Source organism: Cucumis melo, chromosome 12, assembly GCF_025177605.1.
Source record: "Cucumis melo cultivar AY chromosome 12, USDA_Cmelo_AY_1.0, whole genome shotgun sequence".
Taxonomy (NCBI): Eukaryota; Viridiplantae; Streptophyta; class Magnoliopsida; order Cucurbitales; family Cucurbitaceae; genus Cucumis; species Cucumis melo.
In genome coordinates, this window is record NC_066868.1 from 15,573,258 (window position 1) to 15,592,357 (window position 19,100).

Here is a 19,100-nt window from a genome sequence, read left to right on the forward strand (position 1 = left end):
TGATTAGAGACCTTTCAAGATACAGGAAAAAAAGAAAGAAAGTAATAGAAATAGTGAAAGAAGTTTAGGAAAGATTAATGAATTGAGAGGATGATATATAAGAAACTTAAATATGAAGAGATCATACTTAATAAATTGCAAACTTGGGAACTAAACAACCCTCCAACTTAAAAAAAACCCTTTAAATTATTCTTCTTTAATAAATGGAATCTAAACCCGAAGCATTGGAAACTCATAAAAAGAAGTTATAAAAATATGAGAAGAAGATGAGTTTTTAAAGTTGCTTAAATTATAAGGTTCTTTTTCCTCTTTCCTTTTTTCTTTTTAATTATTATTTTATTTTGGGTTCTTTTTGTTGGTTGGTAATTGGTTAATGAGTTAGATGTGATAGAAACGGATTGGAAGGTGTGTGGGGGCAATTTGACGTTGAGGTTGGAGCACATGTATATCAAACCCATCTATCAATTTCATAACCAATACGATTATTTGTATTGTTTTGGTTTAAATACTCCTTTCATTCTCATTAATTTTAAACTATTTAAAGTTTAGGATCAAAGTTTATGCTTCTTTCTATGTTTAAAGTTGTCTACTTTCAACTTTTTTTCAATTTTCTCTTTAGGCTATAAAAGAAAAAGAAAAAGAAAAAAAAACTAAAAATGTTCAAACTTAAAACCATACTTATGTATAAGTGTTGTTTGATATATAGTAATTTAAACACGGGAGTGTGTATAATCTAGTGGTTAATCAATTTTATAATTAGAAACCCAAAGTCCAAAAAAGAAGTGAAGAAATCACAAATCCCAATTCCTAATCGAAATCCCATCTATACATAACGACAATTATAATGATGGTTACGTGTTTGGATCCCTCTCTTTCCTCTAACCACCATCGCCTTCTCTGATTCAGATGCCCTTTGGGTCTAATTCAATTCCCCTTTTTCTTTTTCCCTTCTTTTCTGTACAGCCGACATTTTCCCAAACACAGCAACTCAGACTCATCCATGGCGGACGATGGCAAGGTCATTATTCTTTTCTCACTTCACACATAATTCTCATCTAACTCTTTTCATTTTCTGTTCTGATCGATATACACTTCTATGTCCTCTGTTTTTTTTTTTTAAACTATATATATATATTTTATAATTTTTGCAGAAAGTTGTGGTCATGATGCTTAAAGTGGACTTGCAGTGTGATCGTTGCTACAAGAAAGTCAAGAAAGTTCTCTGCAAATTCCCACGTGAGTTCTTTTCTATTTCTCTTTCAATTTTCTTTCTCAAAATGGATTGTTTCTTACATTTATTTTATTTTTTTCAACAACAGAAATTCGAGACCAGATTTATGATGAAAAACAAAACCTAGTGATTATCAAAGTGGTCTGTTGCAATCCTGAGAAGCTTAGAGATAAAATTTGTTGTAAGGGATGTGGGGTTATTAAAAGCATTGAAATCAAAGAGCCTGAACCTCCCAAGCCTCCTCCTCCCAAGCACGCCGATCCTCCTCCACCACCCAAAAAAGTCGATCCTCCCCCTCCTAAAAAGCCCGATCCACCCCCACCCCAAAAGGTCGATCCTCCGCCTCCGAAAAAAGCCGATCCTCCGCCTCCGAAAAAAGCCGATCCCCCACCCCCCAAAAAGCCCGACCCACCACCACCCAGTAAAGCGGCAGACCCTCCTCCACCACAAAAGGCAGCCGATCCTCCTCCGCCCAAAAAGGCAGACCCGGCGCCGCCCAAAAAGGTTGACCCACCACCCGCGAAAGCGGAGCCTCCGCCTCCGCCTCCGAAGAAGGTGGATCCTCCGCCGGTAGTGGTCCCACAGCCCAACCCGGTTCCGATACCGGTGCCGGTTCAACCGGAGCCGTACCCGGTGAACATGTGCGTGCCGGTTCCGGGTTATCCGCCGGGGTACCCTGTTGGGATTGGGGTGTGCTGTAGGCAGTGCTATGAAGGGAGGGGTGGGGGCCCATGTTATAGTGGGTTTGGTGGGACAGGCCCGTGTTGCGATGGGTGTGCTTCTGGAAGGCCCATTTACGATAGTTACGGTGGAGGGAGGCCCTGTTACGTTAGCCACTGTGAGTATCTTAACGAAGAAAATGCAAGTGGGTGCGTTGTTATGTGAGAGGGACACGTGTGACTGTTGTGGATGGTTTTCATTATATGATAATAATATATCTAAGTTCGGATGTTTAATCCCATTTTATTTTATTTTATTTTATTTTATTTTATTTTATTTTATTTTATTTTATTTTATTTTATTTTAGTTTATTTTATTTTATTTTTAATAAAGTAATTAATTGTTGCTTTCTGTTCTGTTACTATAAAACTCCATTTTTGAGGTTTATACCAATTCAACTTCTACCATATCTCCTTCATAACTAAATTATATTGCCTTCAATTCATTAAATTTTAACACTATTTCTTTTTTACTTATGTTAAGTCTATACTTGCATTTCTTTTTTTTAATACTCTTTTATCATCAAAACATGTATACCTAATCAACTACTTAAATCTTACTTTTCACCAACAAGTAAACTCTTTAGATTCTCTTAATTAAACTAAGACAAAAAAAAAAAAAAAAAAAAAGAGCACCAGAACAAGAAAATTTAGAATTTATAGAGGGAAATTGTAAAAAACAGCCTCTATTACTAATAGAATCACATCATAGAATCTAAAATTGTGAAAGAATTAACTATTCAGAATTCATAAAAAGAAAAAAGAAAATAAAAATTAAAAATTCAAACAATCCAATCAATATAGTTTGCAAAATGATTAAAGTTAATTTGAGTTAGGTATCATTTGTTTTCAATGCTTAATTTGTTTAATGGGTCCAGTAATTAAGTTGGTCTCAACTAATATAATTCCATTGAAAGAAAATATATAAGCAATAATTTAATAAATTTAACTCTAATATAAATTAAATTTAGGTTAATTTACATAAATATAACAAAACTAAAAAATATTTACTGCTCATATAAAAAAAATCAAAATCACGAAGTCGGTAAAATATTTTCATAATTTCCAGATTTGCTTTTGCTTCTCTTATTCTTCTTCGTTTGTGGTGATTTCTTCTCTTCCAGATTTCTTTATTTCATTTTTCAGATTTTTTTCTTTTATCTTTAAACGATTTATTCTCCTGTTTAAATCTCCTATTTCTTTTTCATCATTTTTGACAACATTCTTTGAAACTATTTCATGATTGTTTCAGTATTTTTTTTCTTCATTTTCCTCATATTCACGAATATCAAGATTTTTTAAATATCATTCTAAATGATCAACACGATCATTTACCATAACACAATCGTTTAAATATGAAGTCTTTTTTCCATCATTTAAAACGAACTACACGATTGTATTGACATTATCTAAACGATCGCTTATCATAGACAACACGATCATTCAATTACCATGGTCAACACGATCGTTAGATTTGAAGTTTTTAACGATCATTTACATTAGACTACACGATTGTTTACCATAATCAACACAATCGTTTACCACGGTCAACACGATTGTTTAACATGTTCAACACGATTATTTACCATGGTCAATGCGATCATGTGAAGTATATTATTTTATTGCACGATTGTCTATCCTTGTAATATATCTTAAACGATTGTGTGTTATAGTAAATGATAGTATGGCCGATCGTGTATTACTAAAACATATTATTTAAAATGAACTATACGATCGTATATCATGATCTAAACAATCATAGATAATTCGTTTAGACTGTAGTACACGATAGTTTAGAAAAAGATTATGTGCGCGTGTTGACAGGGGTATTTTTGGTATTTTACATTTTGGACATGTAGAATTTTTTGTTTTCAAAATTATTTTATACAGTGTAAATATTTTACCGCTTTGTCCTATTTTTGAAAAAACCTGTTAATTATTTCCAGTTGAAGCATATAGTTGTATTGTTAACATATTATTTGGAAAGTTAAAAGTGAAATGATAAAGGTTTGGATGGGTGTTTTAAAGGAAAGTCAAGTATTTTATGAAGACCACTAAGTTAGTTGTTGAGAAATTATGAATGATTGGAGGTTTGTTTATATGATGTTCAAATTATGCTCAAATATCAACGTCAACTCTCTTGCAAATCTTGCTTGTGAAATTGGAAGACAAATGATTAGATAAGAGAGTTGGTAGGAAGATATATTTGTAGAGAGTAAAGTCAAAATAATGTTGATGCAATATATATAGGTATTTTGGTTTATCTTAAAAAAGTATTTAGAGTTTTAGTGAGCTGATGATCATACCACTTTGTAAAGGCAAAGTGATAGGCTCCATAAGGGTAACCAACAAAAAGTGTAGTGTGTAGATCTACTTGTATCAAATATCAATGCTTGAAGATGAAGCCAAACTTAATATCAATGTAATGCAACCCATTATTATGAACAACTAAGTTCTAACCTGTCTTATATAGGCAAAATAACCAGACCATATAACAAAACTTTGTACAACCTATAACTCACTCAAAATGTAACTATGTTTATGCATACATACAACATGCATGTTTTAGATACAAGACATACTGTAATGGAAACTAAAACTCTCTAGCAAATAGGCAGTTGTGAGTCAAGCTCCAAATCCACGATCTCTACCTGAAAAGTGAGAAAACATTTCGGAAAGCATGAGCTAAAGCTCAATGAGTGACTATTTTTAAAACAAGCATACTTAATAAATCTATAAATGATAAACTTAGCATTAAAGCAGTAAAACAATTTTTCAAACTTTACTTTTTACTTTTTATATCTTGAATCATTGTATAGCTCTAAGATGAGAAAATAGGCATCCAGGTGTGTCATCTTCTCGGTACAAATACTTTGTAATGGAAAACTACACATCTAAGGAGCCTTCATCTCTATCTAGTCTCTCTATCAGTGTTTTTAAAAGCTCAAGGTGCACTAAGGTGCAATGGTCCTCTGGAGCCTAGGTGCAAGGTGCACAAAAAGGCACGAGCTTTTTTCCATGAGGCACGCTATATATATATACACGCACACACACATAAATATATACAAAATTGAAAGGAACATCAATGTATAAAATATTATAATATTAGTTTTCTACCCAAAAAACAAAACACAAAAGAAAACTAGTCAGAATTCAACAACAATCAAAATAAAAGTTCATTCCTAAAGACCAAACTCATCATCACTAAATTGATCCTTGTTTTCATTCACTCTTCGTTAGACTTATAGCCATCGGTATCTTCTTCTTCCTGATCGGAGTCATCTAAATTTATTTGTTTGGGTGTGGGTTGTGTGGTAGACGAGGATGAACATGAAACATTAGTCTTTGATCTTGAGGCCCTAGCTCTAGAATAGAAGGTTGGTTCTTTTGCTCCGGCAACTCTTGAAACATCACCTATGTTAAAGTACCATTGTCAAATACTAGCTCATCCTCCTCCTCAGAATCATCATCCAATCTTCCAATCAACCATTCGTTACTATCATCAATATCTCTTAAAGAGATGGGGTCGACGATATCTCGAAGGTTGTATCGACTTTTTAATGCTCTATTGTATTTAATGAACACTAACTCATTCAAATGATTTTGAGCAAGGCTATTTCGTTTCTTGTTATAAAGCTGCAAAATTAGAAAATTTCATTGTCACTGCCAATGAATCAACAAAATTACATTTGTATGTAAAGGAGAGGAAAGCTAACTTGCTCAAACACACTCCAATTACGTTCGCATCCAGAAGCACTACAAGTAAGACCTAAAATTCTCACAGCAAACTTTTGCAAGTTTGGAGTTGATTGTCCAAAATTATCCTACCATTCCACTATAGGTACAAACGAAATATATATATTAATAAAATAATTTATTGTTGAGTATTGTTGAGTAATCGACTAATCGTTTAGTTGAAATTTACCTGGAGATAATTTTGTCCCTTTTTCTGATTGTTAAAGGTTGTCCAAACAATGCTTCAGCTCTCTTATACTTGCTTAGTTCTGCAAGTATTTTGTTTTGGACGTCTAATGAAGCAACCATTTTCGGTATGCATGAGTAGAGCCCGTTAACTATTTCATCGTCCTCTTAGATGTTAGGATTCGAATAATAGAATGACGGGTTTAAATAATACTCTGCTGCATGCAGAGGATGATGCAATTGAAGCTCCCATCTTCTATCAATTATGGTGAAAATGTCATTGTATTTTTCTTCATTATTATTGAACGACTTAGCAGTAGCTTCTTTAGGCTTTATCCATGGCCTCATAAATATATCCCATATGTGGCTTCTTTTCGCTATCAACCAATCTAAGAACTCGAACTAGTGGGCCAGATACTTTAAGAGCAAAAACAATTGTAGTCCAAAAACTAGCCAACAAAATAGTCTGAACTACTCGCCTGCCTTGTTACTCCTTGCTCCATTTGCTATCCTTCCATTCATCTGAATTAAACATCTTCCTTAAGTTGTTCTTTTGATGATGTATACTCGATAATGTAATGCAAGCAGTAGCAAAGGGAGTCTTAGCTAGTCTAACTAACTCCTTTTGGTTAGTAAATCGTCGCATCATTTTTAATAATCCAGGACGAACATATATGAAGTTGCTAATCTCCATGCCTCTTTTCAATGCTTTGCAAATATTGAAGATCTTGTATATATCCTCCAACATCAGATCTAAGCAATGAGCGGCACATGGAGACCATATTAATTGTGGTCGCTTTGCTTCTAACAATCTCCCTATTAACCAAGAAAATAAGTACACATTTAGCATAGAACTCACTAAATCTAACAAACTAAAGGTGCAACTTGTGAGTAGTTTACATTCTTACCTGCCATTTGCTGAGGCACTATCAGTAACTACTTATACAACATTTTCTTCCCCAATGCGCTCTACAAAATTGTCAAGTAGCTCGAACATCTTCTTTCCATCCTTTACATAAGATGAAGCATCGACGAACTCAATAAACATGGTGCCCTTAAAACTATTAACTAAAAAGTTAATTTAATGTGCTATTTTTTCTATCGATCCACCCATCAGCCATAATAGTACATCCAACCTTAGCCCACTCTGTCCTATGGCTCCTCATCAACTCATTTGTTGCTTCTAATTCCTTCTTCAAACATGGGACTCCAACTCATGATATGTTGATGGTTTCAATCCAGTACCAAATTGCCCAATTGACTCAATCATAAGGACAAAACTATCATATGTGCAAGCATTCAAAGGCCTGCATCATAAAACCATCAAGCAATTCTTTGGATGGTGTGCTCCCTCATTTCCTTCTTGTACGCCGCATTCAACGAAGTTTGTTTTCCTTTGTTGTTCTTTCTATTTTGAACCACGGTTTCTGGATTGGGAGTAAAAAATGCATCCATTGGACCCTTTTGTCTTGGCTTCTTCAAGTTCGAGAAACTTGATGTTGCTCTGTTGTTTACACTAACACTCCCTTCATCTTCATACTCGATACCGTAATCTTGTACATCAATGTCCACAATCAAATTTCTTTATTCTTTGATCTCCTTTTTCTTGGACATGTAATCTTTAATTTCTTCCTTCACATGATTCGAACATTTTTTACAAGTTGTGGCATTTCTATAACGACCAATAAGGTGTTGTTTCAATCGATACACCCCTCCTTTTATTACTTTCGGATAAGTTGTGGCATTTATATCTTGCATTTTGCAATCGACCATATTTCCATGCTGGATCTTTTTTTGAACTTTCATCAGCCATCTATGACCTAAGTAATCCAAATAAGTGTTCACTAATTTGTAATCTTATTGAAAAACCTATTGTTGTTTTAGTTAAAAAATAAGAAGGTTTTTGTTTTAAAAAAAAACAAATACCTTAGAAAGTAGAACTTAGAAGGTATTTAAATGATTAAATGCTCACTTCTGTTTTAGTTTTAAAAAAAAGTAGCAGGTATCTGTGTTAAGAAAAATAAAAAATAGAAGGTAATATGTTTAAAAAATTTGCTAATTTGGCTAATCGGTAATGGTAATAATTTTGGGAAGTTTCTTTGTCTTCTCTTCTCCTCTGTTTTTGCACCAAAAAACAGAGTAATAGCAGAAGCAGCACCAATTTTTTTTTTTTGAATAAGATTACATAGAAAAAGAAGAAGAAGAAGGTGGCTGGTGGCCCTTGCCGGCGTCGGTGACAAAATTTTCCCAGAAAGGGGTGGAAGAGTGACAGAACGGAACGGAAGGCAGAAGTAAAAAGGGACGAAATAGAAGAGTTGAAACTTGAAGTCGAAGAAGTTGAGCCGTGGATGAATGAAGACGTTCTTGTGTAAGAGTCGTTTCGTTTCTTCACTTACAAGTGACATGTAATAGGTAAAAAACAAATATAATAATTTCATTTTTAAATTGAAGCCAAACCCAAATGTAAAAGTTCGCGCCTTTGGGCCTTTTGCGTCTACTGCGCCTGGAGGAAGGCGCATGCCTCTGCAGCGCTGCATCATCCGCGCCTCGCCTCTCCATAAATAAGTCTGAGTTGTGCACCTTGCTGTAGGCGCGCGCCTTAGAGCGCCTTTTAAAACACTGGTCTCTATCATGGGCAACTAGGCATGAGAGTGCTCTCATCTAGGTATAACTACTATGAGATGGGAAACTAGGCATCAAAGATCCCTCATCACAATAGACCTCTGTGGATAAGAAACTCCCCGTAGGGTCACAATAGATCTCTGGTTTCTCATGTATAAAACAAAACATACTTTTAAATCACAAACTTAAAACTTAATCTCAAACTAGAACAACATGCTAAATTAAATTTCTAATATTTAAATCATGTTTTGCTAAAACTTGTCTTAAAACTTAAATACTCATAAATTTAGCATAACTCATGCTTGATTGAAGTACTTATAAATCTTATAAGGTTTAAAACATGCTTATTTAAATCATAAGCTTTAGAAAAAACTTAGTAAAATCTACTCATGCAATTGTATTAGAGCTATAGTTGACTTACTTTTTATAGCTTAAATCTCCCCGTATCACACCCCTTATTCACTAAATTCACTATTGTTAGGAGTATAAGAGAAGATAGTAACTAAAATGTGAATAAACTTAAAGTTGACATGTAAGAGAAGAATGGTAAACATACCAAGGTAAGAAAAGGTTGTATGTGCAAAAAGAGCAAGGATACAATGGAATGAGAAAAACATAGACCATATTTATAGTCAAGGGATGAGAGTATTAAATTTGAGCTTTAGATAGTAAAGAACCAATAAATATCCTAAGAAATAGGGGATATGACCATTTCTGTGACAACCCACATCAAAAACAAAGAAAGAATTGACCTATATCACAAGCAACAATGGAAGTCAAAATGAGTACTGAAGACCTAATACAATAAGTCTGACACTAGGTATGAAACAACTCTATGTAAACCAGCACAAGTACATGATAGGTTTTAAAATAGAACCTAAAGGATGGAATGTGAATGTGTAAATAATTATGAGCAAAGATAAATGAATGAAAATAGTTTTTGGTAATAAACATTAACAACATTAGAAGGAAACAAGGAATTTACCCGAAAATGAAGTTAAACAACAAAGGAATTTTTTTTTGAGCAAATGAAACCAAACATCATAAACACATCATAACCATATGAATGAGAACACGAAATAAATTTCATTAAATTCATGAAATTTTTCATAACAGATCAGTGAGTATGATGGAAAAGAAAACATAAACAAAAAATTAGACGAACAATTGCTTTCAAGAACAGTTGAGAGAAGACCAATCTCCACAATTTCATTAAAATTTCCAAAACATATCAGAGAACATTATGATAAACAAAACACAAAAAAATTAAACAAATTAAGAATTTTCAGTATAGATAAGAGAAGATGCTGGAACAAATGAGATCAAAGAGGAGAATGGAAAACAAAATAGTAACACACAAATATACAAAACAATGGAATGAAAATCAGACATGGACCTCATTTTCCGCTATGTAACGAAGTTGGATCGAACCTCCAACCCTACTGTGCTCAGAAATTTCCCAAACCCCTATCATTCTTCGGATGTAGCTATCTGTTGTCTGTACATATGTACGAGCAACAAAAGGGAAGTCGGGCGGCAAGACAGAAAGCCCAACCATGCAATGAACCAGAGAGGGGAAGGAGAACGGTTTCGGAGGCAACGCGTGCAAACAAAGCCAATCAACAAAACTGAAGAATGGAAGGAGAAACGTTTCGGAGGCAATGCATGGAAACAAAACCATCAACGAAATGAAAAGCACAAACATATGAGATTCGAAGAAAAACGAAAGGATGCGTCACGATAGAGAAGGAGATGTTTAGAGATGAAAACTAAATGGGGTTTATGGACAAAATCTGAGGTTGGGAGAGAAAGAAGAAAAGAGGGAAAATGCCAGATATAATGTAGATTCTGAGAGGAAAGCAAAGGAAAAGAGATTTGAAGAAGAAAGCCAACTGAGATATAGGGAAGGAGGAAGAAGACGACGAGGAATGGATGGAGTTTCTAAAGGGATTAAGGGGGATTTTGGAAAGGATTACGACAGATCAGATAGGGAGTTAGAGACATGTTATGGGGGGTTGAGAAGGATTGAAGGGGGATTAGGAAACCCTAATCCCCGTGTTATGTTAGTTTGAACCCTAAACAAGGAGTGGGCTATAACCCACTCTAACCCTTCTCAATCTGGGGCCCAAACAACCCCTTGGAGAATACAAGTACATGCATAAATTCATTTTACAAGATCAATTTCATAATGCCTCATCATGCGCTAAAAACATTAAACACCACATTAACTTCTACTTATTCCATTTGCTAGGACACTGAGCCATCCCTACGCATAGACTACTGTGACGACTTATTTCACCAACAACATCCCTGGAAAATTACATGTTCAATTCTAGTTGCTCAAGCGGACAACTCGAATGTAGACCTCTCAATGCATCCAACAATCTTATCACTATGTGGACCACTCAAAGTATGGTTGTCTATACTCTGATGTGTACATAATAGTTAAATCATAATAAGAACAAAGCCAATGGTTTAGTCTCATACAAGCAATATTTTTGAGCAACATAAAATGAAATACTTTAACTTGGAAACATTTCAACTTGGAAACATACTTTTAAATTGTCATGCTTTCCTTATAAACATAAACAAGTTTATACATGCATTATACTGTACATAACGTAACATAACTTAGGAAAAAACCTTTAGAAATCTCTATTCTTTTCTCTTTGGAAGATTCACTAACAAAAACTAGCGTTTCCTCCCAACCCCCTTATTAATTTCCTTCTTATTCTCTTGCCTGATGATTTCTTGGCAGCACTTTAACACTTGGGATTTTCTTATAACTATCTTTGAACTCTTCATGCCTTTTTATACTAATCATATGCTAGATTAGTCATCTTTAAACTCATCTTAGCTTGTCAACTCCTACTTAGTGCCTAACACGTGTAGGTTTAATATCTTCTCTAATCATGCTTAACTTCAACCCAACACATAAGAAGCTGACAAATCTGAATTAGTGAATCATCTTCCTTTCCTCGCTCGGATTCTTCTCCCCTAGCTCATGACTTAGTACTTTGAATGTTATTTTCCTCCTATCTTTCTTCTCAATTGGCTCTTCCTTGCATAGCTCAAAACAAATACTAAACAATCCTTCCTTGTGTCACCTAACGAGAATGCATGATCCTTCCTCAGAACATGTCTTTCTTATACTTGGTCATTCTAAGTCCCTTTACCTTAGAACACGTAGTACTTAGTAATTTTTATAGTTTGCTTCTTCACAACCTCTTTACTTTAGAATGTGGGCTTTAAAGGCTGTACAGGTTGCCCGAAATGGTTCCTTCAATTTTTTTTCTTCTTCTTTTCGCTAAAAATCCTGCGTTAAGACTATAAAAACCATGATAAATAGTTGTTTTACATTTTGTGACTTGGATGTCACGTTTATCCTATTTAACCCATTTTGTGTTATTCCTCTTTTTATCGCAATTATGCTCATTATTTTACTTATTAAAAGACTATAATAATTTGTATCTCTACAGATTATCATTCACTTCCTCGCATCTTTGAATTTTGCTTCCTATGTTGTCATATACATTGAATTGTATTTCTACTCTTTTTATCTCATGCATATTTGGATAACCCTTGAGCACCTGAGCTCAGTTTTGTGATTTTTAAATTTTGTGAATGTATGAATGAAAAGAATGTATTGAACGAATGCTTAATTGTATGAAAATTTTTTTACATGTATGTTCTCTCTTGTTGCTTGGATTTTAACAAGGATAATTGATGTAAAGCTCGTGTTCTGGAGTAAGGAAATAATAAAATTACTAAGTAGAGCTACCACGCATTTTGAAGTGAGAGGAATTAGAATGAACTAATATAAGAATGATAATGTTTTGAGAAAGAAGAATGCATTCTAGCAAGGCGATATGAGGAAGGGTAGTACGTGAAGTAAGGCTCGGTGTTTTGCTAAGGCAAGATAACGCAAGGAGGGTTGTTTAGTACGCATTTTGAGCTAGGCGAGTAAGAGTTAGGTGAAGAAGGAAGGTGAAAGGGGTGGTGACTCATTAATCATGAATAATCAGCAAGATACATGTTGAGCTAAGGTTAAGCATGATTAGAAAAGATATTAAGCTTACTCGTGTAAGGCACTAAGTAGAAGCTTGATAACTTGTAGACATACAAGTTATTGTAGCCTTTTAGGTAAAACAATTAAGTTAAAACACATGATAAAGTACCAAAATGCGTGACTTTTACTGCAATGCAAATTTATAAAGATAAAGAGAATAGAAATTACATAAGTCTCCACACCTGATTAACTATACTTTTGAGTGTTTTTGTCACAGGATGATGAAGAAAAAAAGAAATATAGCGAATCGCAAGAAGAATGCGTGTAAGATCCTAAGCAATAAGAAGTTTCCTGGTGATTAACATCACTAGGCGAGATGCTGCTTGTTGTACAAACTTTCATTCAAAGATATGTCATGTTAGGCTCTAAGTGAGCGACTTAATTGGGTGACTAGGATAGGAATGCAATAAAAGATACATGTCCTACCTATGCGTTGTTGATTTCATAATGGTATGCATGTAGTATAAGTTTTCCTCTTTATCGCCTGAGTGTAAGCGAAGAGAGGTTTCTTGGTAAGTCTAAAGTCAAACTCAGAGAATTGGTGTTCTCATTGAATCTATCGTGTAGCTAATCCTATGCGGTATAATCTATAAGTATGCACAGTATGTTTGTCTTAACTATATACACTAAGGTGCAATTGGCGGTGCAAGAAGAACATGACGATGAAGCATAAAGAATTGTGAACTTGTGTAACAGGCATGGCACGAAAGAATATTTGACTAATTAATCGCAAAGTATTGTGTAATAATAGTTTGAGGCGATATAAAACATCTATTAACTTTATAATTAAGGTTAGTGTCCTCTCGACATCTTCACCATACTTGCTCGCCTCTCAGGATCCAAATACTTAAAGTTTATCTATGATTTATATCTAGTCAGTCTGTATGTAACATAAGCAATTTATCCTAATTTAAGGTGAGCATCCTTTTGGTACTTTCGCCTCACATGTTGGACATTTCTGTAACTTATGCAAATGCTGAATTTGATGATGCGATTGCATTGCTACAATCTCTTCTCTGTCCACTTAGTTAAATAAAGGTTTTCAATTGTCAGGTGATCATTATCAATGTGATTTTCTTTTCTCTCGAATTGAACAAGACTTTGATGCCCGCGCACGTTTAGTTAAACAGAACTTACAAAACACACATCAAGATTCTCTAATATTAATAACACATTACATTGTTTAGAAAATAATTAAATGCATTGAAGGTGAATAGTAAAAGAGAAATGAGAAAATGGTAGAAGAAATGCATTAATATTATAATTAGAAATTTAGGCCTCGACCATCGAGTCAATATCGCAACTTAAAACATAAGAAATACAAAATGGGATACAAAGAAATGAATCGAGCCTCAGAATATGATTTCTCATATTCTTAGGCTTTGATTTTTACCTATTGTGATGAGGAAAAATGGTAGGGGAAATCTATTTCTATCTTGTTCTAAGCACTCAGCTAAAACTTTAAGACATAAAGGATAAATGGAAGAATCAGTTTGCTCTTTAGGATCCAATTTTCACATAGTTTCTGAAGTAAACGCCTCTATTTATAAGCAAGGAGTTATGTGATAGGACATTCCACGTCTAATTAATTCTTCTGATAAAGTTGCATTAATGCCACACAGACGTCCTTTTGTCTTTATTTTGACATTCACACCAACCAATTTTTTTGGCTAGTGCTTTAGATTATCTAGCTTGTTGTGATCATCGCCTTGTTAGTTGCATGTATCTCCTCGACTGACGTTCTGTCACTGGGTTATACTTTTTTCACCTAAAATTCTACAACAAGACAAGTAAAATGCGATAAAACAGGGATAAAGTTCTTTTGCAGTCTGTGATACACAAGTTAATCAATTCTTTTACTTTTTCCCACATTTTCATTCAATCTTATGCAATAAGGCTTCATTATTTTTAATAAAAGGCTACAATAACTTGTATTTCTATAAGTTATCAGATGCCACATCATCAGCAAGGATATTCACTAGAAGACAAGAATGGTAGTTGGAGTTAATATGACTTGACAAGGCTGCTTTTGACGTTGACATGTGCAGAAGAATAGAAGCTTCCTGCCCGAATACACCTATAAATACATCTAACTCTACCATGGCCAAGAGGGAGGAGCTCCAAGAGGTTTGCCTCCATGAGAGCTGGCGGAAAGGAATGACCTTTCCCCTTTATAGAAGTTCTTCCCTTCTTTACCTCTTCTCTGGTCAACTTCTAAGTGACAGCTTAGAATGAGATTAGAGAAAGAAGCCTATCAACCATTTTCCAAACTTGTAAAAGAATCGAGGAATGCATAACAATTCATTTTGTGGCTCGACTCCCTTTTTTATTTCTTATTTTTGTATTTTCAATATATTGTTTTGACTTTCATATTGTCATGGCCAAAAGGCCTACATCAATCAATACATTGCATCTTTATTCACTATCATTCCATCACTTCTTTACTATTCATCTTGTTGAAGTGTTATAAGTAGTTTAGCTTGTGATAAGTGTTGATAAGGGGTCTTTGCTTATAAAGTTCATTGCATTTAGTTGAGCTAGACTCCAACACTTGGTCAGTGTTCATCGCCAACTGCTTAAGAGAATAATTAGCCAGGACATAGCTAAACACGCAGAGAAGGGAGTTTGGACAAACTCTATTCTAGCGTTTGACCTCCATCATTTGTGTTTTGAAAGGAGAACAAATGTGGTGTTTAGGCATCGAGAGGTTCCTGACCTTAAATAGAGAGACATTGTGACTTTTACAAGTAAGGAAACCTAGGTAGCAATCGCATAATTTATCTTTATCATTTGTATCCTGAAAGGTACAAGTGTGATGTTTAGGCATCGAGTTGATCCTCTTAATTAGAAGATGGCTAAGTGATGTCTATCGCATCAAGGACTACCACATGGCTCAATCACCTACAACACAGAAACCTTTCTTCACATTTCTTTAATACAAATTAGTTCACCTTCCATAATCATGTCATTCCTTGCTACCTTACTATAGAACCTCTAGTGTAAATAGAAGAATTAGTACACATATACATCATACTGTAAAGATATGTATACTGCCTGAATGAGAAGTAAACATTGTAGCTAAGCTTGATAGAAATTTCCTATGTTTGACCCTGACTTACCTACGAAACCTCTCACTTCGCTTACACTTGGACAAGCGAGAGGAAATCTTGTACTCAACACAGATTAAGTAGTTATGCATGGAAAGGATGTGTACCTTTTATTGCACAATTCTCGCTTAAAGGTATAGTGAGCATATCGCATCCGATGATCATGTCTCTTCGCATAGCATAGTCGTAGATATAAAACCTTAATGACACACCGAAAAATTCAACATTAATCAGATAAGGGGCACATTAATCATCTCTCACCCCATCTTGCATGGATATGCTTATCCTATTGATTCTACAAAGTGAGGTTTGCGATAGAATTATTAAAATGACAAATGTACCACCATCTCCATACCACATTGTAAAACCAAAAACTTACGAGAGTTGACAAGCTAAGATGAGTTTAAAGATAACTAATCTAGCTTAGGATTAGTATAAATAGGCCTTGAGAGTTCAAAGAAAGTACAAGGGAGTCCAAAACGTTGAAGCTCTACAAAAAAGACATTGGGTGAGGAGAAGAAGTAGGGGTTATAAGAAAATGTATCGTTTTTGTGAGTGACCCTTCTAAAGAGAAAGCAGAGATTTTAAATGCTTTTCTTTCAAAGTCATGTTATGTTACGTTTAGTACAATTCATGTAACAACTTGTTTATGCTTATAAGAAAAGCATGACCATTTAAAATATGTTTTTGAGCTAAAGCATTTCATTTTATTTTGCTTGTATGGGAGTAAACCATTAACTTTATTCCTATGATGAGCTAGCTATTATGTGCATATAAGAGTTTAGACAACCATGCGTTAAGTGGTCCGCATGACGAAAAGGTGGTTGGATGCCTTGAGTGGTCTGCATTCAAGTTGATCACCTGAACAACTAGAATTGGAATGTAATTATCGACAGGAATGCTATTGATGAAATGAATTGCCCCAGTAATCTTTGCATGGAGAAGGTTCAATGTCTTGGCGAAAGGGATAAATAGAGGGAAATGTGATGTTTATTGTTTATAATTGTAAAATTGATCTTGCAAAATGATCTTATACACGTACTTGTGTTATCCAAAATACTCTTGAGAACATGTTTTACAAGTTTTTACTTCTAAAAACTTGCCACTCACCGAGTTTTAGCTCATGTCAATGTTTTCTCTCCACCCTCAGGTAGCAAATAAAGACCAAGCATTTGTTCAGCTCTCCGTCATTGATTGTAGATTTTCTCATTCTTTTTGTATGATGTATATTATATAATGACAATAAAGTTGAGGAGGGGCTCGAGCCTTCCCTAGGCCTATACTAAATCCACTGGTGGTAGAGTCTAAAGGCTAAGAAGCATGGTGTCACAGGATTGAATGGCGAAACTTGACTTTAAATTGTATATTTTCTTCTTGTATATTAAAAATATATATATGTATATTTGCTTGTTATAGCACATCATTGTCTAAACTTGACTTTAGATTTCCTTCTTGTATATTAACAATGTATATTTTATAATCACACGTTGTCATGTTATGTTTGTATCCTAGATTTTAAAAAATGATGTCATTGATATTTGTGCTTCTTAGGCCAAGAGAGGGCCCTGTCCCCATTACCCTTATTTCTCGGTGGTAATATGAAGGCATAAAAAACAAAAGGCATTGATAATGATAATATAACAAATATTTGACATGAATCACAGATGAATTTTTGATTCACTTTACACTGTTGTTTATTGGCACAAGTGGAGTTCTTAGTCCGAATCAAATTTTGAAAGCCAAAAATTTATCATCTTTCCTTCCAAAGGGAGATTACTACCTTTTCTTATCTTAAGTCAGCCTGAAAACTCAATCTCCTTTGTAGCTAACCCTTTTCTTTTTCCAATTTATTCCCTAATAGACTAATAGTTTCATGGTAACAAACTAATCCATGGGAAGAATATAAAAATGTAGATATGTTTTTTGATTGTATCTTTATATCTATTGTTGAAGTACACAAGATATACTCAATGGAATAATATGTTGAATGCAAAATCTAAATATAAGTGTGTTAAGCACAAAAGATAGGCGTACCTTTATGGAAAAGGAACAAAGTTTAGGAACTTAACTATCTTTAATATATGCCACCATATTATTTTTGTTGGTGATATATAATTAAATTTGCCTTCAACTACCAACTTAAGCTTTTGAATGCATTGATAATTTAATATGGTATGTTCAAGGAGGTCCTGTGTTCAAACCTTTACTTGTTGGGCCTTTCAAATATTTCATGCCCACAAGTGAGGGGGAGTGTTGGTAATATATAATTAAATTTGCCTTCAACCACCAACTTAAGCTTTTGGGTGAATTGGTAGTTTAATAATTTTTGTATGACGCAGGTCCACATTCAATATCATATTAGTATACAACTTCAACAACCTGCACGAGCATTTCAACTATCATCACAACACATATATCGCACTCAATAGAACTACATGTCTAGCTAAATAAAAGAAAATCATGTGAAGAGTAATGTTTCAAGATCTATAAAGAACACTTACACTGTGGGAAGCATGAAGGACAAGAATCCCAACAGGAATGAAAATAATTTCCATTAAAAGGAAAACAGAAATAACCTGCAGAAGGAATAAGCAACATTCGAAGATCCACAAAAATTAATGTACAGTAAAGAATTATAAAAGACTTATGTGTCAAGTCATGCAACATTAGAAAACTCACCCATGTAGGAGTCAACACATGCTTACAAGCTGGGAGGCTCTATTATGTAAACGATAATAGGCTGCATTTGGTGTAACAATTGCACAATGTTTATAAGAATACATCAAGTGAAGAGAAAAAAGTCAACAAAATTGACTTGCAAAAGGTTGCCACAAACTCTGAACTTAATTGCCAACAATAGTTTTAACAATAAAAGAATAAAGCATCCAAGAGAATCCAAAATATAATTATTTCCTAGCATTTGTAAACAAAGCGATGAACTATAAACCAATAGGGGCTATCAGATGTCTTGGTCATTGCTTACTCAAACAAGGAAGACAAATTATATATGCTATATATAAACCCTCTACAGAGGCCCAAAAGAAAGGGAAATCATTTTCACAAGATCAAGCTTTACATCTTTTTTTACCAACTATCCACCTTTCCTTTGGTCATTTAACTTGATTGTACATACTAGTTACTTGAAGTCTACTGCACATATTTTTCACAAGTCAAATGCTTTGGAGATCAAATATATCATAGGCAAAAGACAGAGATGACCGTACTGGAAGGAGTGTGTGATGCAGCCATGCCACAAGGGTTCAAAGATATCATCTCCAAGTCAGTTAAAATTTAGACAACTCAAACCATTCATCTAAAGTGCTATATTATACTTCAAAGACAAAGCAATATTAAGAGTAGCTAAGCCATCTATAAGAACTTGATGCATACCCTCCTTACTTGATTGGTTATTAACCTATTAGATCTCCAAG

General features: G+C 34.3%; 1 protein-coding gene across 1 annotated transcript; it reads left to right on the top strand.

Moving 5' to 3' along the window:
• Positions 1-488: 488 nt before the first annotated feature.
• LOC103502210 (leucine-rich repeat extensin-like protein 3) lies at positions 489-2,187 on the top strand. Its single transcript, XM_008466060.3, has 3 exons — positions 489-1,018; positions 1,152-1,236; positions 1,320-2,187. The coding sequence occupies exons 1-3, from the start codon at positions 1,001-1,003 to the stop codon at positions 2,114-2,116; spliced, it is 900 nt and encodes a 299-aa protein (XP_008464282.1). The 5' UTR covers positions 489-1,000; the 3' UTR covers positions 2,117-2,187.
• Positions 2,188-19,100: the final 16,913 nt, after the last annotated feature.